Here is a 26545-nt window from a genome sequence, read left to right on the forward strand (position 1 = left end):
ACCCATGCCACTAGTTTTCATTTCCTTCTTTGGAACATTCCTAATTTCTATGTTCTTTTGACTATGTGGTAATGAAAAGTGAATGTTTAAATGCAAAATTATAAATATCACCCGAGAAACATACTGCTACAGGTACTGTTGAGGAAGGGGTATATTTATATGTAGGGGGACTGCCAAAGTTTGTGTCTCATCCCTGGACAAACAGAATATATAAAATGTACAGGAACTAAAATGATAATTGATCCACTAGTTCTCCAACTGGGATTTTCAATGAAGGATTAATAACTCCTAAAAAATGCAATTCAGATCTTTAATGGTGTTAGCCAGATCCCCTTTGATTAAATTGTGAAAGAAACATTACTTTCTGGATGCACAGAATAATGACATACACTAGTGACAAAGTTACCAGACAGCCAATAAAGATCTTCATACTTCTATACAACCGAGCTAATGGTTTTAGAATACAAAAGAAAAGGACATTTCTGGAGTGATCTTCAGACTAAACAAGTCAATCTGTTATTGTAATAAGCCTCTTACAGCACGAATATATAAATACTAAAAAATGGTGACCTGACCAAGAGGCATTTATCTGTTTTACATCCTTTAGGAAAGGCACATGGATTGATGTTAATCGGTAGATGGCTTGTTTATTGAATTCATGCAGGCCCCTTTCTTTTTGGGGGACAGAAGAGAGATTTATTTTCATAATTTTTGAAAAACAAAGATAAAAATGAGGTATGCAACATAAGGACATATCACTTTTAGGATCAAGATGAACATTTATATTTTCTGATTTTCAATGTACAAAACCAAATTTCTACCCAAACTATGAATCATTAAAGATTGGTACTAGCAGATAAAATGAAAAATTAAACTAATCAAAAAAGGTACCATGACAACAGTGAGTGTAAAAAATACTCAATACTTATTGCTGAGAACTCAAAAATGTTAGTATTTTCGCATGTAAACAAACTTAAAAAATAAAAAATAAAAAAAAAAAATCACACACCAAGGTTTGCCCATTTCTGTGCTAATATTAGCAAACAAGGATTTCAGGAAATGCTGTTAACTCAAAATGTTGTAACATGGTTTTGTTGGTTTTTGTTGTTGTTGGGGGGGAGGAGGGGATATTTGTTTAAGCGCATATGAGAGAGAATGGGTCGCATGTGGCCATGGAAAGGGCCAAATATTAGCTTCACCACACGGATAGCTTTTTTTCAGTTCAATATTTTTCCCAATACATTTATTTCAGGTGTTTTCCTGGTCATTTTCAGGTACACTATAAAAAATAAAAATCAAGCTTTAAAGCACATAGTACACTTAAATAATAGATACATTTTCAAATCATTTTGAGGTAAGAGCTCAGAGTCTCATTGTGCACTTGACAAATGTTCCATTTTCAGGAAGTGCAATTATCCAACTCCAATCAGCAACACTGTCGCTACATAAATGCCAAATTCTGCTTTCAAAGGCATTTTGATGGAAGCTGCACTCAAAGAAAGGAGTAGAAATATTCTAAGAATTTTGGCCACATTAAGTTTTGAGGCATTAAAAAATAATAATTTTGAGATGTAATAGAAACCAAGTGTTTTCAAGACAGCTTCACTTGTGTTGCTAGCTGCATTAATGTTAGCTTTCTCTCACTGAAAGTCCTAATTTTTATCAAAGCTTTGTGCGTAAGCTCCATGGATTCATCCCATTTGTTTTTCTCTGGGCTTGTGTATGTCACCAAGTTCTCAGTATACTGCAATATTGACTTTAGAAACCTACAAGAAATAAAAAAATATGAAAAAGTCATTCTTTAAAAGACTTTCTAAAAGAAAGACAGACCAGACCTTGATGATGACCAACTTGGGGCTGCTACTTTTTCCTGATTTCCTAGTCTCCCAACTATCACATGATCATTGCTACATCACTTGTCCTTTACGTACGGCAAGGGTGGGTGGAGAGAAAAAGACAGGGACAAGCAATAATTTTCAGAACTGCAGTTCATAGTAGTGCACAAAAATGCAATATTACGGGACTATAGAAATATAACAGTATATAGAGGAGTTCTCTCCTACAATTTCCTTTCTTTGGCAGCCAAACACTTTACAATGCCTGTGATCTCCATTTAAGTGTAGAGTGGAAATAATGAAGTTGATTACATGCTAAAATCAAAAGTTTATTATGTATTATTAATTTTGGGCTTGAATGTGAGACTATCCTCCTATTTGTGCCAATGGGAAGTCTAATAAAAATTGAAACTGTGGCTAGCTGAACAACATGTTGTAAACAAAGACTTTTCAGTTAGCGAGCCCCTCACCTGTCCCCCAGATTGGTACTGCAAAGACAGGGGAAACAGACTGACTACCTGATGTACCACATGCTGTTAAACCGCAATTTCAATAAGGCTACATAATGTAGACCAAAGATGTTCAAAGGAGGGTGAAAAGAGTCTATATTATTCACTTATTTTAATTAACCAACTACTATATACTCACTTTATATACTGCTGATAATCACAAGGATTCTTCTCACAAATAGTATGGATGTTAATTAGTTCCAGAATAATCAACATTAAAATCAGCCGTAACACAGGAGACAGAAATTTAATGCTAGAAACAAGCAGAAAATTGTAACAGAGGTCTTTTTAATACAAAATTGTTCTTCAGATTTCCAGTTCCACCCTAAAATGGGTATGGGGAGTGAAAGAAAAAAGTCTGAAGATTCATTAGTGAAAAATGGAGCAAAGATCATAGCTATGAACAATTTACAAGAAAGAAAAAAGAGCCATATATGTAAGTTTACAGAGGGGAAAAAAATGTGTCAAGATAGGGTTATGGTCAGTGCTGAATGTATAATGAAAGAGGTGCTGGGGCTCAAGCAAGTTTTTTACATTCATAACTGATGTGACAAGCCCAGAGGTCCCGGGGCTACGAACTGCCAAGCCTAGAGGTGCTGGGGCTCAGCCCTGGCAAAAATTAAGTACTGGTTATGGTTGAGAGTACATAATAATTTACGTTAATACACATTTTTAGTGACACCATTACATATATCAGGCATTTTAGCATTTGTAATCCCAGATAAAATTAAAATTTTTAACTTTTTAGAATTTTCATTTCCCTGATCCCACTCATATAAAGTTTAATCATAGACCCCAAGAAATACTGCTGGTTAGGTGTTACATTAATGGAATCCTAGCCATTACTCCTGATCTGGCCAGCATCCTACTCGATAAAATGTTGAGAGAAGCATTGATAAGATGGGGACAACCGCTGTAATTCAGTTTTAACAGACTGGAAGTTTCACTTTTTCCCCTCTCCTTTCCTTTTTTAGTGCTTAGGTTCATCCAAGAGAACAAACTACAAAAACCAAACATTTAAATTACCTTTTTATTTGGACCCTAATAATCCAGGCCAGACAAGAGAAAAATGTTAAAGATATCAAAATAAATTATTCTCCGATTTGAGTTTTACTTGCATTAATATACTGGTGTATAATGGAAATTATGGAAGATTCTTAACTCTAAGTAGACCAATGACACACAAACCTAGTTAGTTTTAACATTGTATAAGTAGAATATGGAAGAGTACACATGCAGAGTAAAAGGAAAGAAGTGTTCAGTTACTCTGTTAAATCCACTCTTAAAATTACCCCTTCATCTCCAAAAAAAGGGGAAAAAAACGTAACCAACCTGTGTAACATTCGTAGATAGTTATGCCTCTGTCGTGAACGCAGTATCTTGTTTATCCACTGTGTGTATCTCATTTCAGTGCTGGCAATAACTTGATCTGACACTTGATGGCACTGTGTGCTTATCTTACGGAACACAACCAATATTTCCAGTACAGAACGTGGGCAGTATAGGGTACAAATGTGCGTACTACAGAGTTCAACCAGTAGCCTATAAAACAGGAAATATTTCTGTTTCAGTTTTTGTTAGCAGGGTTTAAAAACTTAAAGATTTCACAACCATTCCAGTGTAGCCTGAGCTAAAAAAATTCTAACCCAGATGTTTTGGAAACAGATTTACTCTGTCTCCTTATGACAAGTTTCAGAGTAACAGCCGTGTTAGTCTGTATCCGCAAAAAGAAGAACAGGAGTACTTGTGGCACCTTAGAGACTAACAAATTCGGATGCATCCGAAGAAGTGGGCTGTAGTCCACGAAAGCTTATGCTCTAATAAATTTGTTAGTCTCTAAGGTGCCACAAGTACTCCTGTTCTTCTTTCTGTCTCCTTAGGACTCACCAAAACAAGAATCTATTTAGCATGAGTGATTTGTATTCTCTCTCACGTTACTGTAAGTAATATCATATCACTAGAAGTTTGAAATGTTTCTCATTCCAGGCCAGAGCAGTAAAGAAATAAATACCACAATATACAAAACTGGCCAAAAATATACAATATACACTAATGAAACAGGTGGTGTCTCTCACTAATTATCGTTCAGTCCACAATAGACCGGTGTCCAAAACAAAACTGAATAGTAGCAGTACACCAAGAACTAGTCTTAACATTTCACAAAATACTAGTTTCAATCAACACCACACTAGATTAGGCTTCATTAAGAGATATTAAAATGCCAACATGTGCTGTCATCTTTATATATGCTAGTCAGCTAATACTAAGTATGTCACAATTCTTGATGGCCACATCACTTCAAATGGTTTGTTTTTAAGGGAGAATTTATTAAAAAAAAAAAATGAACAAGCAAGATATTTTGCCATGCCAGACATAATGGTCGTAAGTGTAAAAAAACCTTAAACAGTATTAAGAAGCCTCCTACTTTAATGCTTTAAAAGGGATTTTAGTGCTTGTGAAAAGTGACATTAACAGCAGTGGAAAACAAAAGTCTACCTATAAATTATGTAAACTAAAGGCTACAGAAGAGCCATCTTCAACATGCTATCCTTCCCACATGCAATGAGCCTGATGCAAATGAGAAGGGAAAGCAGTTTTGTTTTTAAATATATTAATTAAATCAGTGGACTCTTTGAGACTGCCAGCAAGGATGCATTTCACATCAGTGGCGTTGACTATTGTACTGAATTAGACACTTATCCTGTACAAACCAGATTAAGTCCATCAGTTCATTAACAAGCTCACTGAAGAGCCATCACGAGGAAATGACTGTACGTCACTGATTGAAATCCAGCCCAGGGTGGTAAAGAAAGACTCTATGCAAACTCTTAAGGGGGCTTTTAAAAATGTGAAATGAAAGAAGTTTCAAAATTGAAACTGAAGTAACGTGAGCTATATTTAGACCTCCTGAAATCTCAGAAACAAAAATATATAGCAAATCTCAGCTTCTACTTCAAAGACTCAAGAAATGTAAGTCTGGCTAGTAGAGAAGTATGTAGAGGTAGATTAACACTTTAATGTCATGCACACCTGTAACACCAATCACAATGCTAAGACTAAAATTTCTAGTGCAGTATTGTACAGTACCATAAAGCAGATTGAAGGTAATTTAGTCAAGTTATTGTAATAAAGTTCTTGTGCATCTGTAACTATTTTGCTTCCCCATGTCTGAAATACAAGCATGGTTGTTTCTTCAAGTTGCACTGCAAAGCAACAAGATTACAACAGCTTTCTGAACCTCTCCCCTTCATTCTGGGGACAGTTCTCTGTTGAATCCTAAAGACCTTTAGACTGAGGAAACTACAATTCCATACAAACACATGCGATGGTTCCTTCAACAATGCTTTCTATAGATAAGGGAAGGAACACTTGGGCAGCGAGCTCTCATTACTGTCCCACATTCCTTTTATTTCCAGAAGTAAATTGTATTAAGGCGTAGACTCAAGAGTGGGGGAACATTAAACTTACTTCTCACTTAAAAGATTATTCATTAGACCATCTAAAATGTAGCAATTCTGGGGCAAATGGTGTTGCAACTGAGAGAGGATTTCTGTAGTCACAGAAATACAAGGACTAGTTTCTGCACTTCTTTCCAACCTTAAAAACAAAGACAAAAATTACTTTCAGAATCTTTCACAAAAATAAAGAAGTGTGTACAGTTTACATGTTAACACAATTAATTGAAGCAAAAGCTATTTTGTCACAGCCATTTATCTACATGCCCACTACTACCTTGTAATCCTTTGGCTCCTTTCCTTCTATTTTACAAGCAAATTCTTGGGTTCTCCATCTCAAAAGCAACGTCCTTTCAGTCTCTTCAGCCTCCCTATGCATCATCATCCTATCTCCTTACTTTCTTTTCCACAATCCTACAGCATACCAAATACTTTCATTATGTACAGTCAGACTTCCTATCTTCCACCTCCTCAGGTTCCCTGCCTTCTGTCCCTTCCATATCTCCAAAACTGCCCCATAAAAATCAATAATGGCCACCTCCATGTCAAGTTCAGGAGAATCTCTCATTCTTCTTAATCTCTGTTTTTATAGGGTCTCCCATCACTGTGGTATCCAAGCTTCTACCATGAGAAGTGATTTTTTTTTGGTCTTCACAGCTGATTGCCTCTCCTTCTTCATCCCTACTCTTCTTCGGTCCTCTGGGCTCCCTCTCTACTTTGCTAGCAGCTCCATCAATATCTCTTAGGGAAGGAGCAGCCACCAATCTGTTGGCATCCTTCAGGCTTCTGCTGCATTCTCTATTTGCACTATAGTCCTAGCAATCTGATCATTTGCATCATTTCAGCTCTCACTATGCCAATGACATCGAAGTCTTGTTCCCCACTCCTACACGGCCTTGTAACTTTTTGTGAGACACCTACTCAAGCATTCCACAATCATCTCAAACTCTGTTATTTCAAAACAGAGCTGAATTCAATAGAAACCTCCATTTTTAGTTTAAACGAAGCTGCCACAGAATTCCAGGCTGCTGTACCAGATTGCTGTAATATACAGGAAATCCTGCTGCAGAATTTAGGTCCCACTTGCTGTGGAGAACACAGCGCCTTATAAGTATGGTTTCACGGTATGATTGTTTTTTTTAATGGATCAGGCATACCCTGGAATTTCTTGAATTTGCTCTTCAGGCACTATAGGAAGCTCAGGCCATGAACTAATGCTCTTCATACACTTCAGCACCTAGGAAGTCAAAAGACACCTTAATAAAGCCAAACTTCAATACAAGATATAGCCCATATGACATACCTTGCAACAGCAACATATTTTACTATTTAAATTTTCTAAAATCTCTGTAACTTTTAAGTCATCCGCTCAGTAGTTACAATTAAGGTATGTATGTTCAAGACATAAGGGTGGAAAGTCCTAAAATAAATGAAAAGTTCATGCCACAACATAAGCTTAAACTGCAGCCATTTCTTACTTTCCCCATTGTTTAATATGAAAGAATTAATCAGTACTATCACTGTAATGTACTTCATATCCTCACTAACTTAAAAAGTTTGTAAGAAGGAACTGTCTAATACAGACCCAACTCAATAAAGAGAGAGAGACTATCAAGCCGTTCAGTGGTTCTCATATTGCAATCTGCAGATTACTCTCGGGGCACTGTGCTCAGGGGGGCACCACTCTGTGCTTCTGGGGTAGGGGTGCCCCTCCTCCCACTGACTTGCTCCACTGCTGCTCGCGCCTCTTTCCCCCCCATGAAGCTGCCCCTGGCCAAGCTGCTCCAGACCAATTAAAACTGCGATTAATCATGACTTTTTTTAATCTTGTGATTAATCATGATTCATTTTTTTAATCATTTGATACCCCAAATATAGAGCGACATCTCTTACTAATTTTAGTCTAATCCAGGACCTCTATGGTTTCCAAAAGTTTTTTTGACCAACTTAAAAAAAAAAAAAAAAAAAGCCTCACTAGGCAAAGGTAGCTGTAGAAGTCATAGAAATGTAGAGCTGGAAGGGATCTCAAGAGGTCACACAGTCCAGCCCCCAGCACCGAGGCAGGGCCAAGGACACCTAGATCATCCCTGGCAGATATTTGTCTAACCTGTTCTTAAAAGCTTTCAATGACAGGGATTCTACAACCTCTCTTGGGAAGCCTATTCCAGTACTTAACTATCCTTATAGTTAGAAAGCTTTTCCCTAATATCTAACTCGAGCCTCAATCAAGAAAAGAAAATAAACTGCATGGGTAGATAAAGTTTAACTTCCCTCAAAAGCCTAATAGTTATTCAGGACTATCAAAGCAAAAAGACAACAGTTAAACAATTTTTTAAAAATGTATGGAATGTTTACCCTCCCTGTCATATCCACATACCTGTTTCTTAAGTCGGGCAATTGGATGAAACCGAGAACGGTAGCAATTTGCACAGCTGATCAGTGGTTTAATGGCTATGTGCTCCTAGTTTACAAAAATAAATGATAAAATATGTACTAATTTTAAAAAACAGATCCTGTAAAAACTTATACACACGCTTAACTTTAGACATGAGACAGTCTCGTTGACTTCAAAAGGGACTAGTTATATATGTTCAATTAAATGTGTCAAAGTGAAGGATCAAGACACTAATTAGTATATTAGGTGTTCAATAATTTTTGTTTTGCTTTGTTTTTTTTAAATCTATAAAATTGTGTGTAAAAAAAGCTCCAATCTCCACTGGAATAGGACATGTTGTACCTTGACGATCTAGTAAAATGAGCTATAGCTAATAAATGGAGGTTTGGCTCAATAGAGCTTACATTAATACATTGAATTTAGGGAAAGTAATCCTAAATATCAATAGGAAATTGGGAGGAACATGCTTATTGACCATTAACACTGAAATACATGTGTTGGTAGATAATACAACTGGACATGGCTCAATACAGTACATGGCCAAAACTACATTTCCATTACTGTACCAAGTTCACATTCATAGTTGTATTCAGTCAGATTTTATCTCCATAACTGATTCAGCCACACTTTAGTGTGGGCACTTTTAAGTACTTCAATGGAAGATACTGATAAACTGGAGGTAATTCGGAGTTGACCTACCAGGGAGATAAACAGCAAGGTGGAGAGGACAAAATGATAGTCTTAAATTAAATATATATAGTTTATGTAAAAAATTAAGCAGTGCAAGTACAGTGAGAAGAAACAAAATATTAACAAGGAGGGGTGAAAAGAACAAACCAGGTTCAATTCAGGAAGGGCAATATTGGGGACAGTTTATCTCGGTTTCATTTCAGTATTACAGAGCAATGCTGGAAAATATTTAAAGCTTAGTATCCACCCACAAAAAGGTGCTGAAGGTTAGAAACAATTAAGAAAGGTGTAGCCCATAAATGGTTTTAAAATCATATTTGGCATCCAAATGATTATACATTGTTCCACTTGCACAATACCAGCTCCTACCTTAAAAGCTGTGAGCTCCTCCACTTCTGAAAATCTGCATAAAAGTGTAACTGAAAATGCAAGTATCTGATTGGCTATTTCTCTTGGAAACTCATGTAAGTTGATCTCTCCATGGCTTAAATGATCTCTTACACGTGGACCCTCTTGATGGTTCAAGAAATCCCAAAGGAATTCCTGTGGAATCATGTGTGGACAAAACTAAGTAAACAGCACAATTCTACAGAAACCCTAATAAACATGCAATTCTTGGGGCACAAAAGGCACTTAGGCCCATATGAAATGGAGCACTTAGAGGGGCAAGAGGAACACCTCTTAAAAAAAGGCAACTCCCATTTTGGGAAAGGTCTGAGGAGAGGTGAAAGAAAAAAAAAAAGAAAAAAAAAACCACAATACTAACCCACAATCAACAAAAATAGCTGAAAATGACTAAATTTAAGCAAAGACTCCTGAGTCTATACTTTATAGCTCTGGCAGAGTGGAACTGAGGATCAGCAACAATGAAGTAGTCTGGATGGCAATATGATAAACAACGGTTAAAAGGAATAAAGTCAAGAGGTTCATAATAAATAGCCACCTTTCTATAAAAAAAAATAATTCCTGCTGGCAGTGAGTTTCTTGATGCCCGGTAATAAAGCCAACTCCCTACAAAAACAGATGTTCTAAAGTTAGGTTTCCTTTTCCACTTCAAAATTCTGTGCTGTTTTAGTTAATCTTATATTTATATGCCAAGTATTATTTTGCCTTTTTCATACTGAAGCCAGATATGGGGCACTGGACTGTAAGCTCCTGGGGATGTGATCTTCTTATGTCTAAAGAATCTATTACACTCTTAACACTATCAATTATAAATGTATTGCTAAATAAAAAGCACTTAATACACTTACCATTGAAGGCTCTCCAAGAATTAGAGGAAGCTGATTGATCTCTTTATCATTCAGCTGTTTTGTTAGCATCTAGAAAAAAAGCATTTGAAATTGAAGACAACTTAATGTTGAACAAACCCAAAAGTTATAAAGCTAAATGAAAAATACTGACTATAGTAGTAAGCCATCCATAACATTAAACTAGCACCAAATCTCCATCCCCTGTTTTATTTAGCAGTGATGGACAATATGGGATAACAAAATATTTTGGCTTTTGGAGAGTCAAATAGGAAAAAAATGGGTTATTATAGGCTGCTTGCTTCGGTGTATGTTTGCATTTATTTCAAACAGGTGATCCTATGCAGATAAAAAAGCATATTTTGTTTTTATTAGTGACAAAAAATAAAGCTGTTTACAAGAACTTAAGTTACCACCTAGTTATCACCTATTCATCAAATAAGTAACAGGGACATACAAAATACTGCACTCTCCAGCTTTGGATTCTGTATTCCATTCTGTGGCAGCTTTTGGGACCAAGCTACTTTCCTGATTTTATGTACTGCAAAACCACTGTGCTTTGGAAATAGATCAATGTTTATGGGGTTAGTAAAGAGGACTGAAAGAATTCTAGTTCATAGAAACTCTTGATTCCAAACAAACTTGCTGATCTTGGATCAAAAAAGTTCAGTGTAAGTGCCGTATTTTAGTATGGTCACTACCAAAATAGTGGCTCCATAGCTCTTCTTCTTTGAAGTAGAATACTGGATATTAACCTCCTATACCTTCCTAAAATGTACCAAATCCCATTCAATATAGGTAAGAGAGTCTCAACAGTTTAATTAAAAAAAATGTGTTCTACCTCAACTGGGGAAAAATCATCATGTGTCCCCAACATGGTGGGAAAGGCTTTACTGACCATTAGTACTAAAAAGTGAGAGTAAATATACATAAAAACAATCATGGAGTTACAATGTAGATCAATACCAAACATTGCATGTTAGTCATGATCTCTCATTAAGGATTATAATTTATTGTTTGTATCAAGCCCCAAGGACTGGTGAGATAATATTCCTTCTTTGTACATCAGTGCTTCAGTCACACTTAGAATACTCTGTACACTTCGGAGCACTTTAATGAAAAATAAACATTGATAAGATGGGGGAAATTTAGAGTTGGGATACCAAGAAGATAAAGGACCAGGAGGAAAATACAAAGAAGTGTACACTGAGGAGCTGCCAGGAGTTTATAGATGTTGTAGTGAGTCTTATTTTTCTGTCTCTGCCACCTCAGGTCTGTGAAATCTTTTCTCAACTTCAAAAAGTTCATGGAATTATCTTTATTTTCAAAAGACTTCAGCCAGGTCCATTTGTATGATAGGCATTAGTATCTTTAAATTTATTTTAGTATATTTAAGGCAACAACATCATTCCATCTTTTTCTGTGCTTGAATTCTATAAATACTTTACTGTAAAGAAATAACACATGTTCAAATATTCCAGAAGATTTTACAGATAACTTACCTCATCAAAAGTGGTATAAAGAGAAGATGACTACAATAGAAAAAAATATCACAGTAATTCCATTTTCAGAAACAAAAAGCGGTGATACCAACTGCACTTACATATTGAATTTTTATCTAATTACCATGACAAACCAGAGTTGCTACAAATTGGAATCATCCCTTTAAGGTAAGAAAAGAGGTAAAAACAGCATAAGCAGTTTTCCATTCTTAAGTTACTACATTCAAGTGACAATGCTATACTGTTGTACTTTTCAAACCTCTGTAAACAAAGGAGGAGAGCTGTCATGTGACACTCTAAAAGGCATATCAGAAGTCTGTAAAAAGATCAAACTATATTGTCCACTTAAAAGCTACTTGTTTAAGTATAATATTAAACTATTTTAGGACATGTTTGAAGCTTGTTATTAGTAATATATCATAATAAAGGTACCACGATCATAAAAAAAACCCTACCTCAGCAGTTAGCAGTCTATTTGGACACTTATTAACTGTGGCGAAGAGCAACCTAAGTCCAGTTTCCAGCTGAGGGAGTAACAGTATAACACAGTCAGCATACCTGCAAAATTAGAGGAATGCATGTAAGATTTTAGTAGTTTTCTTTAAACACACACTGATCTTTGTGGTAGCTATAACTGTACATAAGCACTTGTTAAAATCTGTATTACAGTGGTACACTGGGCACCCAATCAAGATCAGGGTCAATTGTGCTGGGTGCTGTACAAACATACAATAAGTGACAAACCCTGCCAAGAAAATAGCTTATAATCTAAATAAAGACATGATGTGACAGGTTGGTGTAGCATATAATGGGAAGGGAAGACAGAACTAACATTGCATATGATTACAGATCCGCAAACGTGCAAAATTTGCAGATTTCAATTTTTTTTTCAATTAATTTATTATAATGCTCTGTTTCTTGGTCTCAATTTTCTGTGATTGTCATATAAACTCTTACGCTGACTTCAAAGTCTAGTTTAGAATTCTAGCTGTCACTTGTCTATTGAAGAGGTCTGCTATTCTCTCATACAAGGGTTTCACATAAAAAAGTGTAATATTTAATTCTGACTTTATGCTGCATTCTAATGAAAACAGAATTTAATGCAAATACAAGTAAAACTGAATGCCAGGTCCATGAATTGTACACTTGCATGAGGCTAGTCTAATACATTTAGATGCCATTAATGCTTCTGGTTCATAAAGCCTTGCAAGCTAACAGATTATTCCATAAATAACGGATGCCTACAGTAAAAAAATCATTTTGAAATAAGGAAAAAAAAATGAAGGAAAATGTAATAGTGCAGTTCTGTTACCTGTGTTGCCTGAAAGCTGTTAGTGCAGCAACCCAAAATGGTAACATTGTTTTTAATACAAAACTGGATATCTTTGCTAGTTCCTCAGTTAAGGAAAGTGCTTCATGATTAATATCTACAAATCAGCAAAAACATTTGTTTAAATTAACAATATATACTGAAATGTAGAGAGTTAGACTTACTGAAGAGGAATTATTCAAAGCACTTCATTCAAAAATACAAATTATTTCTGCTTAATCTGTAGAAAGATCTAACAGCTATTCAGTTATTTGGTTAAGCCTTTTAACATCAACTAAATAAAGCTGTACTGTTAAAAACATTTAAGCTCAAAAATTGAGAAGACTGATAATAAGATGCATTACTGGTCAGCTGTTGTACATGACAGACTTAAATAAGGCATGAATTTTAAAAACTGGTTTGCTGCCTATTGGCAAGACTAGCCCTCCACAGCAAGATCGATCTGAGTTCTGTGGCACTATGGTGGAAGTTCTGCATCACCTTCAGATAAATTTAGAAAGTGTAGATTTTATTATTCATTTAATTTCATTAAGAGTCAGTATAGAACCCCTGGTGATAGTTTAATATTAATTAAATTTTGTGCTGTCCCTACATTGTCATTTTTCTGTGTTCCTCAGATTGTCGTTTTTAGGTTTCAGAGTTGACAACTCATCACAATAAATGCCTCTCAAAGCCATTGTGTCAGGCAACCTGGACACACAGACATCACTGCATTGCCTTGCATTACGTTCACATTATGAAGCTTTCCGCTGTAACCATAAGGACTAGAAATAATTTCCTTTCTAAAAGAAATCTTTGATTCTGAAGCACAATGATATGGCAAAGGACAAATTCAGAAGCAACTTAGAATTTCATAATACAGGAGAGCTGAATGTTGGGCTGGATTTTGCCTTCAGAGGCCTGGTCTTGCTTCCACCAGCAGAATGAGAGTCCAGCTGGAAGTGGGTCAATGTAGCACAAAAGTGTCCATAACCCCCATTAAGCTGAAGGTCTTGGAGCATACTGGTGCACCCACAGAGTGGGAGGCATTGCCCAAGGAGGGACATAGCTAGGGGATCCAAGAGATTCCCCTCAGGCAGCCTCTACTAGCCAGGTTTCTAGAGATTCTCAGCAAAATAAATAAATAAATAAATAAAAGATGCTAGTCTCTGGCAGAAGCCCCAGGATTTGGCCGCAGTAGCACTATACCTTGCCCTCCCTCAGGACTGAATCTCCAGTTGGGTGCAGAATGAAGCCCTTCACCAGCCCACGTGGGTGAATGAAACACCAACTCTGCAAAGAGTTAAAAACTTTGCAGAGGTAAAGTAGGAGATTCTTTATTACACAGATTGTACTTTCATTATCAACAGATTAGAGCATGTACTATAACCCTTATAAAAAAAACTTAAACTTCATGGGCTTAAATGCCCAATTTAGATTTTAGACATTCTTTTTCCATGTATTTACATATATTTATTTACACTCTATTAAGTATATTAAAAATATTTCTGCAATTTACTTTCTTCATTTAACAGCGGTACACACAGATGTCTTAATTAAGGGCTCAATCCTAGGACTGTGGAACAGCCATTGTTTCCAATGCTGGGTTTTGAGTTTACAAAGAATTCAGGAGCCAATCTTAGAATGTCACAGCTTGTTAACAATCAGATACTTGCCTGGAAAAATGTCCAACTCCTTTAAGTTAGTGAAGGCTATATAAGGTCGATGTACTAAAATGGTTTCAGTTTGCAATAGGTATATCTTTAGCAACTGGCCCAATCCTGCAGTTAAAATAAGCAGCATAGAGCAATATCTAGGGGAAATACCACAACATGTTAGAAGAGAGACTGTACATATATTCCAGAAAAACTGATGTTTGTGGCACGGGGACATTCTGAAGAAATCTCCATGCACAAGATCTTGAGATCATTGCCTTTTTAAAACAACAGATCCAATCCTCCCGCTCTCCCCGTCACCTGAATGCGAACACCCAACATCTGATTAGGTGAAAGAAAACATAAGCAATTTTAAAAACCCACTCTCTAGCTGGGTCTGTTAGCTTTTCTATCTACCCCATTTCCGTACCTTTTGCACTTGCTTATTCCCACTGCTGCTCTAACACACAAGGCATCAGGTTTCCCCAAAACAGCACTGACTCACTCACTTCCCTATCAGCACAATTAAATATTTTAAACTCAAAGTTTAATACCAAAGCAAATTGGAATGAATTCCCCACTCACCCAAACACAAAATGAAACTTGACTAGCCAACTGAGACATATCTGGAGCAGAGCTGGGAAAACCGTTGGCCATGGCAGTGTTATTACAAAGCAACAGTTTTAAAAAATAAAATAGTGAAGTGCTGCCATGAGTTTCCCCTTCGCTCTGCCCTGCCTCCATTCAACCACAAGTACAGATTCTGTTCACTAGTTTCATTTAGGGTTGAAATACTCAGTTGGAAGTGGATTGATGAAAAACAAGTGTTCAGAAAACCAATAGCCAGAAGACTGGAGGAAAATATACCAGTTTTTAATTTCAAGAGAGAGCTATTGGTTATGCTGAATGTTCCTCTACAGCTTGCAGCCTGACAGGCAAAAAAGAGACATTTGGAAACACTTCACTGGTAACTTACTTTGCAGGAATTTCTTGAGGGGAAGCAAATCCATGCCACAAAATGTTACGGAGATTTAGACCATATGGAGACCCAATGAATACTCTTAGCACATTCATCTAATTAGGATAGAGGATAATTACTATGTAAGGTAATATATATTTCAACTTTTGTATGCCTTTCTCCTGCTAGAAAATTTGAGAGACTATTTTAGCTGTTATTAATATCGTCAAGTGTCCTTAAGCTTAGCCGCATCAAGCTGATCAATCATGGATTACAACAAAAGCCACAAAAATAATTCACTTGTGATGCATGGCACACTCTAAAAGAAGGTTTTTTTTTCCTGTTTTGTTTGTACATTACTCAGTTTATGTAAAAAAAAGAAAAAAAAAAATAGGCGCAGCCAGTCTATCACAAAAGTTACAAACTATGCTGGATCAGGAAGAACAAACAAATGGGATCAAATTTTGCTCTATTTTCTAAAGAGTATAAATCCCCAATAATTTAATATACATCAATACATTTATACTAATGTAACAGAGCAGAACTTGGCCCAAGAGTTGGAACTTCTTTAGTCAGGTTGGATTTTCCAGATTCACATCCACACGAGAAAAAAAAAAAAAAAAAATCTCAAACTCTGCAGGTTGTTTATTTGTGAAACTTGAATTGCACATACTATCTAAACCCAAAGATCATCCTTATGAAATTTATGTTATATATTAGTTTAAACTACTGTATAAAGACACAAACACACTAAACTTCTGAAGCAGTATCAAATAACTCATGTCTGTCTTTCCCATTATCTATTTTTAGAAGTGTAAGTTCTTTGAGCAGAAACTGTAACTTCTCTCCTGTTCACGTAAAAAGCCTAGCATGATGTAAGCACTATCAGAAAAATACCATCCCCTTTTTTTTGGCCAACTGCTCTGCATAACTATGAAAAATACTACTTCTGGGAACTTTAGAAGGCATTTCACAACAACATAGTGGCAAAGTCTTTTAAAACTAAGCTGTTCTGATGTGACCTCTTCTAGCTGGCATTGGACTATTATAGTTTGTAACATTGCATTCTAGAAGCCAAAGACCTAAAATGTTTAAATTTCTGTAATGTCTGATGTTAATTTTCACATATGTAGATTTTTGGTTGGAGACTATACAGAATATAAGAGTATTAATACAGTATATGTATATCACCATAAAAACGTATTTCCACTTAAGATTAAAATTTTAGCTAACATTCTTGCACTATTCCCTCCCTGAGTCGACTACTTGCTATATTAAGTAACATTTGGAAAGGTATATCAACTGTGTACATACTACAATATTTACAAACTCTTGTTTAACTTAAGTTGTAGTTTGCTTGGAACCTAGACATCTTATAAAAGTATAATGCACCTCACATGCAGTAAGAAATGACTTCAAAAAACATATACTCACCACAGATTGTCCAAAGACTGCAGCAAGCTCCTGAGATGCAAGCAAATCTCTTAAAAGGAATGGACAGTCCTTACCAATTAGTAAGAAAACCTAAAAAAAAATCAAAGCAGGATATTGTGAAATAAAGATAGATATGTCCCAATATATATTTAAATATTTCTAGTATACAACTATTTCTACATCCATACTCAGTTCAACTAATAAAACATTTAAAAAACCCCTCTACTTTGAAGTTTCATGAGATGATAAAAAAGGACAAATTGGAATAAGAAATTCTATCATGACTCAAATCAACTAAATCATAGAATCTTACATAGCTAGTTTCTCTGATTCCAGTGCCACTTTAATTCCAGTACTAGAAAGAAGATAGAGGCATGGCAAGAAGCTTAGTGGAGAGAATGTAGGGTACAAAAAAAGGCGTGGGGTGCAGAGGGGCCTCAACAGTGGGTTTAAGTCCACAATCCAATGGCATTTACTGGAAAAGGCTACGTAAGGCTCATGAATTAGAACATTGTTGAGGATCTGCTATAAGGGTCAAATGTAGTCACACAGTCCCATGAAGAGCCACTAACCATCTACAAATCAGATCATATGCCTAATTTTTTCATTTCTCCAATACTGGAAGCCATGACTGGATTTTTGATGCAGTAAAGAAATCGAAGAATTCTTCAAACAGAGACCATCTTTTCTCTAGACATTATTCCAGGAACACAGGCCAGGAGTTGTGAACTTTTACTACTGAGAAATTAAATTTTAGGATACAAAGGCAAAAGCCGTGCAACAAAGAGAAATCATTCCTTGTTCTTAAAGGCCACTTTGGCCAAAAGATAGAACAAAATCGTTCTAAACTAGTGAGTACCATAAAGGAATTTTCATGAAAAGCAAAGCCAAAGGAGTAAAATTACTTCTGTTTCATGCAGAAATTGACTCTGCAAGCAGCCCAACACTCTACAGTACGCTACAAAATAAGAAACCTGGGGACGCAGGAGACAAGCTTCCAGTTAGTGAACAGATTTTATTTTCAGGCTTTCAAGGGTCATACAGAGAAAGAGGTTGGGGGGCTTTTAAGTCAGAAAAAAGTGTTACTGTTCTAACATCCTTAACTAATTAGTCAGTCTCCTTTAACCTTGTAATTAGGTCAAGAACAGAAGTTACTAGCTGGCATCCAGATTTCAAGGCAATATATGAGGCTTATATCTTACATGCTGCCCTATTTATTAACATATACTACAGAATCCTAGTTTCAACTACAGTAAAATCTGCAAGCACATATCTTTGCTTCTTAAATCAAAACTTCAGCACAACCTTAATTGTTTGCACTTACATCACCCAAGGCTCGCTCCAGACACGATGTTAGTTTCATTAAGCTAAGTGCAATTGCTGTAGCTTCCATGCTATCCAGTGCAGCAAACACTTCAAGAAGTAGCTGTGAGGTTAGAAGAGAGGGGAAAAGTTATGTTTCCCACTATCAATGCACTAACATAAAAACTGAAGAAAGCTGTCAAACTTTACATACAAATATGGTTAGCTGAAATGAAGTCTCCCAAGTGTTTCTCAGTGATTTCCCTCTCCCCCCCCACTCATATACAAATATATAAAGACTTCTCTGTCCACGAGACCAGATTGCAGAAAAAGTTGTCAAGATCACCACCTACAGAATAATTTAAAAACTCTGTTCATGCAGTACCCAGCCTTTGATTTCTGACACAGAAAAACAATTCAACAAAAGAAGGACCCTTACAGAAAAGCAAACATATTAGGCTTCACAGAAAAGCAAAGACAGTCCTACCCATCTGTTGGTGCAGGCCAAAAACATTTAATAGATTTCTTGATTGTGATAACATGGATAAATTGTAGCGTATTTCAGCATAGTTCTTATCCTATTACTTCATAGGATGCCAATTAGTTTCAAATTCTGAAAGCTACAGAGGGGAATTTGCTTTGCTGTTTACTTTTGTGTAATCTGGTCCCAAACTCTTCAGACAGCTGCATAATTTAAAATATTTACTGCCAATATTAGTTTTCGTACCTCCGTACAGTTTGTCCACTGGAACCACAATGAGTACTGAACTTCAAATTGTTCCATGGTCAGGGATTGTAGATGCAAATGAACAGATTCACATAAAGGTCCTAACAGCTGCACACTTTTTATATAATCCACATTTTGATCTTAAAATTAAAAATAAAAGGGTGGTCAGAGCAGCGAATTTCAAAAGGTCCACTGTCTCAAATCCTATGGAGAACAAAACTTGTTCTCATCAGGCTATATGTTTTAAAAATCAAAAGTCCCTCTTACCCTACACAGATTATTCTGCCAGGACAACAGGACACTTGTAGAAGATGGAAAATTAAGTTATAATGGAAAATAAGAGTAAGTACCTATCCTAAATAAGGAAAGGTAAAAACTTTTTTTTTAATTTAAGGTATACAAGCTAAAGGGATTTTTTTAAAGCCCTGTTCCAATGGAAGTTGGAAAAACTCATTCATATGAGAAAAAAATACTTCCAGATACTTGTCTTACCTAATACAGGTAAGTTGCTTCTCTCTTTCCTACATACTCTAATGAGATTTCCTGTTTGACATGAATGTCATATTCTAATATTTTGCTTCTATGTTTTACAGATAAAAACAATAACTTTAAACGGTGTGTTTCCCTAACATGGGCTCAGACAATTTCTTAGGTATCTAAACATCATGTGCTTGCAAAATGCAGGAGTAGAAAGGGAAACTGAGCTTGCAAAACCTAGTTTTAAGTGATTTCATAAAGGTCACAGAGATGGGAATAGATCCCAGAACTCCCAGCCCCATGCCTTAACTACAGGACCTTTCGGAAGGCCAGTACATTCACCCATAAGTATAAAGTGGCAAAGTGGCCAAGTGACCTAGAAGAGAGAAGTTGTATGTAACATGGCAATATATAAAGTTGCTCAACAAAATATTTGTTACAAAAATAAATGGTGCACAAGTTAAAGATGTACTGCAGAGGGCTGAGTAGAATAGTGTTTTATAATGAACTTGCCTATCATCTCTACCAACTCCACTACAGAAACAAGTAATAATATCTTGCATAAATAACATTAGAAAATGAATCATAAAACCACCATATGAGTTGGTATAATTGGCAGCCTCTCAAGCAAAGGCTGGAATGATAGCTATGCTGGGATCAGGATAGAAGTTTAGTGATAGACAAAGCTGTACAGGTTGCCTGCTACAGGTCCTGCTGACCAGATTCCTAGCTCATGTAAGTTGGTGAAACTCCACTGACTTCAATGGAAAAATGTCTGAGGATATGGCCCAGTACATGTACTTTTTCTTAGCGTTATATCATCTCTCCTCTTTAGGATGAAGTTAGCATTCCATCCCCATGGGGGAAAAATAGCATGCCTTGTAAGCTGTACTCACATACGTAAATACGACAGAGGCAGACAACATAACTTCTCTCGTTTCTATCATCCCTGGAAGCAAGTGACAGCATTTGTGCTGCAGCAGATTTGTCAAATGAAAATTCAGCAGGTTCACCTTGTCGCTCATTTTTCATTGTGGCTAAAGTATTATAAAATGCTTTAGAGAGAAATACTACCTCTATATACCTGGTGTTCTAGGAATCAGCACAGCAGGGAGTAACAATCAAAGGGCAGGTGTCAGAGTGTTTTAGATTTCGTGCAAGAGGGGTACAAAGAAAAATAAGATCATCTGGGTGGGAGGGGAAATCCACAAGAGAGGTGATTTTTAAACTTATTCTCTCTGTACCAATTGATTTTTCATCCAGCCACCGTGATTTAAAAAAAAATAAAAATAAAAAATCATAGTATTTAAAGTATATATTCAATGTTTTGGTTTTTACCATTTCAATGGGGTTTTGTGTTTACCCTCCTTCCCCAATAAAGATTTAAAGCTCTTTTTAAAAGTGAATTCTGTAACACAACCTGTGATGCAGCTGTTGCTGTACTATAATACAGTGTCCTAACCATGGAAGGTCTACCTCAAACTGCATTGTGTTTTTGCTTTCAGACTCATAACACACAATAGATCTAAAGCAAACACTGACCTGATTCACGGTAATGCACAAGCTCTGTGATTGTTCTCCAACATACTTCACCATTTTCAGACACAATACTATTAACAGAATGGCTGTCTTCTACCTCAAATCCAAGTTTGCAAACCATATAATGCACTGTAGGGGAAAGACAGGTGGTGACTGGGTCAGCTAGTGACATCTGGAACACAAAACAAAGGGTACTTCCTATTACCATATAAAACAAGAAAGTCACTACTTAGTGAAACTGTAATCTAAAGTGTGTGTTTACAATTGTGTTCAACATGGTAATCCAACTAAAGTCCATTCAATACTATAATCAGAGGCATCATTTCAGAAAAAAATTGGGGGAGGGAGAGACAGCAAGGTTGTGTCAGCATAGGAAAGTTATATGTGATTACATTATGCCCTGGGAGGGGCCAACAAGTGGAGCATATAGATGTATGAAAAATCTGGGTGGAGGGCAAACCCCAAGTTCTGGGACAATAACTGCCCCCCTTCCCTCAATAGCAAAGGATTCTGTAATACAAGTTCCCACCACATATGTGAGAGCAACCTAAATGGGCAGAACAACACAGGATGGTGAGGTTGTAGAACTGGAGTGGGGGGGGCTTGCAAACTTTTTGGCCTGAGGGCCGCATCGGGTTTCATAAATTGTATGGAGGGCCTGTTAGGTGAGGGGGTCATGTCCTGGCCCCCACCTCCTACCTGCCCCATCCAACCCCGCCCCCCCGTTCCCTGACGACCCTTCTGGGACCCCTGCCCCATCCACACACCCTCGCTTCCTGTCCCCTGACTGCCCCCAGAACCCCTGCTGCCCATCCAACCCCTGCTCCTTCCTGGCTGACCCCCCCAGGACCCCTTCCCCCATTCAACCCCCCGTTTCTCCCCTGACCACCATCCACACCCTCGCTCCCTGACCACCACCCCGAACTCCATTCCCTCTATCCAACCCCACCCTGCTCCTCTTACCGCGCTGCCTGGAGCATCGGTGGCTGGCGGCGCTACAGCCGTGCCGCCCGGCTGGAGCTGGGCCATGCTGCCGCTGTCACCACACAGGACAGAGCAACCGGTCAGGCCGGGCTCTGCAGCTGCGCTGCCCCAGGAGCTCACAGCCCCACCGCCCAGAGTTGCGTCAGTGGTGGAGTGAGCGAGCTGAGGCTGCCGGCGAGGGGGGACAGCCTCCCGGGCCAGGAGCTCGGGGGCTGGGCAGGATGGTCCCACGGGGGCCGTAGTTTGCCCACCCCTGTTGTAGAAGGAGAAAAAAGAAATAGTGTATTTGCATCATCTTCTCACACTTAAGAATAGAACTCCTGAATGGGATCTTTCTTCTGTAAGGTGTGACGAAAGGAGACTAAAGAAAAGAGCAACCATCCATTTCAACATCTCCTGCTTACCTTCTGGATTTCTGTGGGAATTAATACAGCTTGAAGCATTGTTTACAAGGGGTGAAACCATAGGCCCTGAAGTTCCTTTGAGAAAATAAGTCTCTTGCAGGATTTACATGCTCCACAGTGAGGGACGGGAATGACAAATTCTATGCATAAACAGCTTCCAAACCACTATAAACAGAAAAATGAAGTTATTCCAAAGCAGAAGTATAAATCCAATTAAGTTTAAATTAACAATGAAAGTGCTGAAACTTGTATTGAAGAGTGCACTGAACTATGAAAAATGAGCAGTCTGACGGGAAATGAAATAGTAAATATCCAAATGTCTACCCACAAGTGACCCACATACATTCAGGTTTTACCTGAAGACATATAGATTCACTTGTGATATTTGTTTAGATACATCTTGTGCCTATCTTAAGTTCTAAACACCACATGCTTAAAAAAAAATCTGATGTTTTTTAATCCAACAGTTCAAATCCAAGCACACAATCTCTCTCAGCAGGCTCATCACAAGAAGAAATTAAAAAAGCACTCTTCTGAGCCCCAAGACTCCCATTACTAAGTATCTTCTTACCGCCCCCCACATATCAACCCACATTTTCCCTAAGTGCTACAAAAATAGGAGTATTTTAATTAGGCTTTCAGAAGGCCTTTGACAAGGTCTCTCACAAGATGCTACTAAAGAAACTAGTCATGGACTCAGAAGAATAGTATTGCCATGGATGAAAAATGACCAAGACAAAAGACAAAGTAGACAAATGGCCAATTTTCATCATGGCAATAGTTTACCAAGTTTCCATATTAGGTCCAGTGTTGGTTAACATATTTATTAATTATGTAGGAAAGGGGGAATAAGGAGTGAGAAAGCAAAGTCTGCACATAACACAGAGTTAAAATCCAGAAATGACTGAGGAACTTCACCATACTAGGTAAATGGGCAACGTGATGGTAGATGAATTTCAATGTTACAAGAAGAATGTAATGTACATTGGAAGGAAATATTCAAACTAACAGACCTTACAGGATTCTGTAATATTTTAGTCTAATCCTGGTTACTGGGCTCAATGCAAGGATAAGTGGATTGGGTTTAGTGCCCTGTGATGTGCAGGTCAGACTAGATTATTAATACAATCTGGTGGTCCATTCTGGCCTGAATCAGAGGCATAGAAAAACTCTATAATCAGAGGCATAGAAAAACTCTCCTATGAAGACATTGAAAAGATTAAGATCATTTCCTTTAGCAAGGAAATGAACAAAAGTGGGTCTGATAAAAATATATAAAATAATTAGTAGGGGTGAGAAACTACTAACTAGGAGCTACATGAGAAAGACCCCACTACCAAAAGGAGACATTCCGGAAAATGAAAGATGGCAAATTCAAAACTGATAATTAGATCATGGAACTCACTGTCATGGGATATTGACCCTTATCAATCTTTCTTAAGGCCAAACATTTAGTAACAAGAATACCAAGTTATAACAATTATTGCAAACAGTTCTAGAAGGGATTAAAATCTCATGGTTCATGTTTTAAACTGCTCTTTTGCTATTAGGATGAGACTTTCATGGGGACCGATTATTCCACCTCTGCTTACTGGGGGTACTGGCTTCCCCCCGCCCCCCATTAGGCATCTGCTGCTGGCCACTCTCAGAGACAGGATACTGGACTAGATAGACAATTAGTCTAGTCCAATATGGCAATTCCTATAGTTCCAACTAAATCAGAGGCAAATGTGGCAAACATTTGATTTTGTTTGGGAAAAGGGGTGACAGATTTTAAAAGATTTATTAATTATAAAAATTAAACATACAAAAATATTGCCATACACTGTTTTACATATATTGTTTGAGAACTGTACTTACAATTAGTAAATCAACAGGAAACACACACACACAGGTGATAGAAGTTTACTATGCTGTATATTAACTTCATTATATTTTTCCCTTAGAGAGCCAGGCAATAAAAGTTACCAGGCTGAACCATTTTCTGCACGTACTTTAAACAGTAAAAAGTCCACTTTAGCTCGTATAGAGGGTTCTTTCATGTCTGGAGAATAGTTTCAGATAGATGGCTCCTAGAAGTCCAGACTTCTAGTACTTGAAACTAGTATGGGAAATTCACATATTATGCATGGCCAGAAGGGAGGGTATCCAATAAAAATTCCTCCCTCATATAAGAAGAGAGTAAGGAATTGACGCACGTTTATTTGTGCTTCCAGGCTTTTCTCTAGATGTTTAAGAAGTTATTTTCTCCCCACTCCTCTGTAGACAAAATTTAGGGCAAAGGCAGCAAGTAGCCTGTAAACACCTCCCACCTTGCTTAAAGGTACTTTTGTTCACTCTCATGTATGTGCTTGCCAAGAAAAAGTTCTGCTCTTTTCTTCTTTCTTCAGCCCTCTGTCCCAGCATATACCCCAATATATTCACCCCAGAGTTAACCCTTGCTATTACCCAAGTTTTAACCCAATGCTCTTATGGTTCATACACAAGAACTTTTTACTTGAGTTTGGAGGTGCTTTCTTCCCCAGCTAGCTAGCACAGCTGGGTTAGAGTCCAAGTTCTGATTTAACTCTGGCTGGAACCCATACACTTTAGAGTGAGGACAAGCAAAATCACACTAGTGCTGATAATTATCCAATGCTTTCCCACAGTTCCTCCTGAAGGATAGACAAGTTTTCCCACAACTGACTGGGAAAGAATTCTAGAGCACCTTGTTACAAAGAACGGTGGCATATGCTGCTGACACACAAAGGCAAGTCCAGAAACAGTGACATGGTAATTTGGGCATAGCTTTGCAGTGGTGATGCTCACACCCACTTTAGGGTAAACTGGGTTCAAATCACTCTGCAGTGAAGATATACCCAGTAAAGCAGTAGGGAATGGCCGCTTTATCCCAGTCATGTCAACTTTACTGGGCCTTCCACCAGTGCTACTGAATGTCCAGCTGAATCTAAGGAAGGACAGCCAAACAGATGACAGACCCTCCAAAGGTGTGTTGTTCTAAGAGTGGCTCATTCCTTAAAGTAAGTGAGGAAAAAATAAAAGGGACACTTCCTCAGAAAAGGACAGAATCTTTCACTATAAGGCTCTGACCAAAATTCCTAGAAGCACTCTCTAAACATATGGTAAGTTCAGAAGCAATCTATCCAGTGGTAGTATATTTATTTTCCTGAAACATTAACTTTCTGTACTACTAGATGACACACTGTTAAAAAGTGTACTTAGCAGACTACATTTTACCTTGTGCATTTTTCCTACACGCTTTATTCATTTTAAGTATATTAAAAATGAAAGCTGCTCCCTATGCTCACTTTAATGTAGTATTTAACAATGTAAGTCAAAGTCCGGTTTCCTTGAAGTGACATATGCTCCTCACCAAGTCAGGACCTGCTATGTCTCAAACTAGCCCAGTTTAAGCATCACGGAGATATCCCGATATGATCTATCCTAGGGTTAGACTGTCAATCTCTCAAGGAGTTTAATGTCTGTTTCACTGACACCCACAGAGCGCTGAAAAAACGCTTTAACCACCAGCTAAGAAACTAACGCCCGAGGGGACCCGCGCAGCACCTTTATGGCCAGTGTCACACACACGAGCTCCACCCCCAATAGATCCGGTTAAGCGGGCCGCGGGACCGAGCACGGCGACGGTTTCCTGGAAGCAGGAGCCGTTATCCCGGCCGGGGCTGCCGCCTGGATCCAATCCCGGCCGGAACCCCACGCCCAGCCCACGCGGCGGGCAGCGAGGCTGACAGCGGGTGACTCCAGCCGGGGCCACCCAAGAGATCGGGGGCAGGGGCGTGAAGCACGTTACCCCCAGCGGGGAAGGGCGCGTCGCTGTATTTCAGCTTCCCTCCCCCGCTCGGGACATCCAGGGCGAAGGCATCGCCCGCCCCAGCCCGCGCGGAACCCACGCTCCGAAAAGGCGCCGCGCCTCCTCCCACCCGCACCGCGCGCAGCTACCTCGCCTACTTCCGCCTTCCTCTCCTGCCGTCTCACAACCAGTGACGCTCTGCCGTCAGCAGCCAATGACGACATCACGGCACGTGCGGGAAAGCCTCGCCCTGGCGCTGCTGATTGAGCGAGGCCTGCGCAGCGCGAAGCTGGAACTGCTTAGTGGCCG

General features: G+C 38.1%; 1 protein-coding gene across 7 annotated transcripts; it reads right to left on the reverse strand.

Moving 5' to 3' along the window:
• Nucleotides 1-296: 296 nt before the first annotated feature.
• ERMARD (ER membrane associated RNA degradation) lies at nt 297-26436 on the reverse strand. 7 transcript variants are annotated; one of them, XM_054022845.1, is made up of 20 exons: nt 26386-26436; nt 22426-22590; nt 22001-22274; nt 21041-21209; nt 19022-19161; nt 18317-18418; nt 16993-17082; nt 15577-15674; nt 14622-14758; nt 12949-13063; nt 12092-12194; nt 11637-11666; nt 10138-10206; nt 9254-9427; nt 8177-8260; nt 6957-7036; nt 5813-5941; nt 3677-3886; nt 2484-2597; nt 297-1766 (listed from the first exon to the last, which is right to left on the reverse strand). In XM_054022845.1, the coding sequence occupies exons 3-20, from the start codon at nt 22064-22066 to the stop codon at nt 1592-1594; spliced, it is 2085 nt and encodes a 694-aa protein (XP_053878820.1). In that variant the 5' UTR covers nt 22067-22274; nt 22426-22590; nt 26386-26436; the 3' UTR covers nt 297-1591. The 7 variants fall into 7 exon arrangements, with proteins under 7 accessions (XP_053878820.1, XP_053878821.1, XP_053878817.1 ...); XM_054022846.1 differs by lacking the exon at nt 26386-26436 and adding an exon at nt 26237-26349; XM_054022842.1 differs by lacking the exon at nt 26386-26436 and adding an exon at nt 25993-26349.
• Nucleotides 26437-26545: the final 109 nt, after the last annotated feature.

This window comes from Malaclemys terrapin, chromosome 3 (genome assembly GCF_027887155.1).
Source record: "Malaclemys terrapin pileata isolate rMalTer1 chromosome 3, rMalTer1.hap1, whole genome shotgun sequence".
In the NCBI taxonomy this organism is placed as follows: Eukaryota; Metazoa; Chordata; order Testudines; family Emydidae; genus Malaclemys; species Malaclemys terrapin.

Bases quoted from the DNA above. Each gene is read 5' to 3' on its own strand.
- ERMARD (XM_054022845.1), bottom strand. From the start codon at position 22,066: ATGGCCCAGCTCCAGCCGGGCGGCACGGCTGTAGCGCCGCCAGCCACC. The intron at 21,210-22,000 runs GTAAGAGGAGCA...TTTGTGTTCCAG, and splicing joins CCGATGCTCCAGGCAGCGCG to ATGTCACTAGCTGACCCAGT. The intron at 18,419-19,021 runs GTACGAAAACTA...CTAACCTCACAG, and splicing joins AGTGGACAAACTGTACGGAG to CTACTTCTTGAAGTGTTTGC.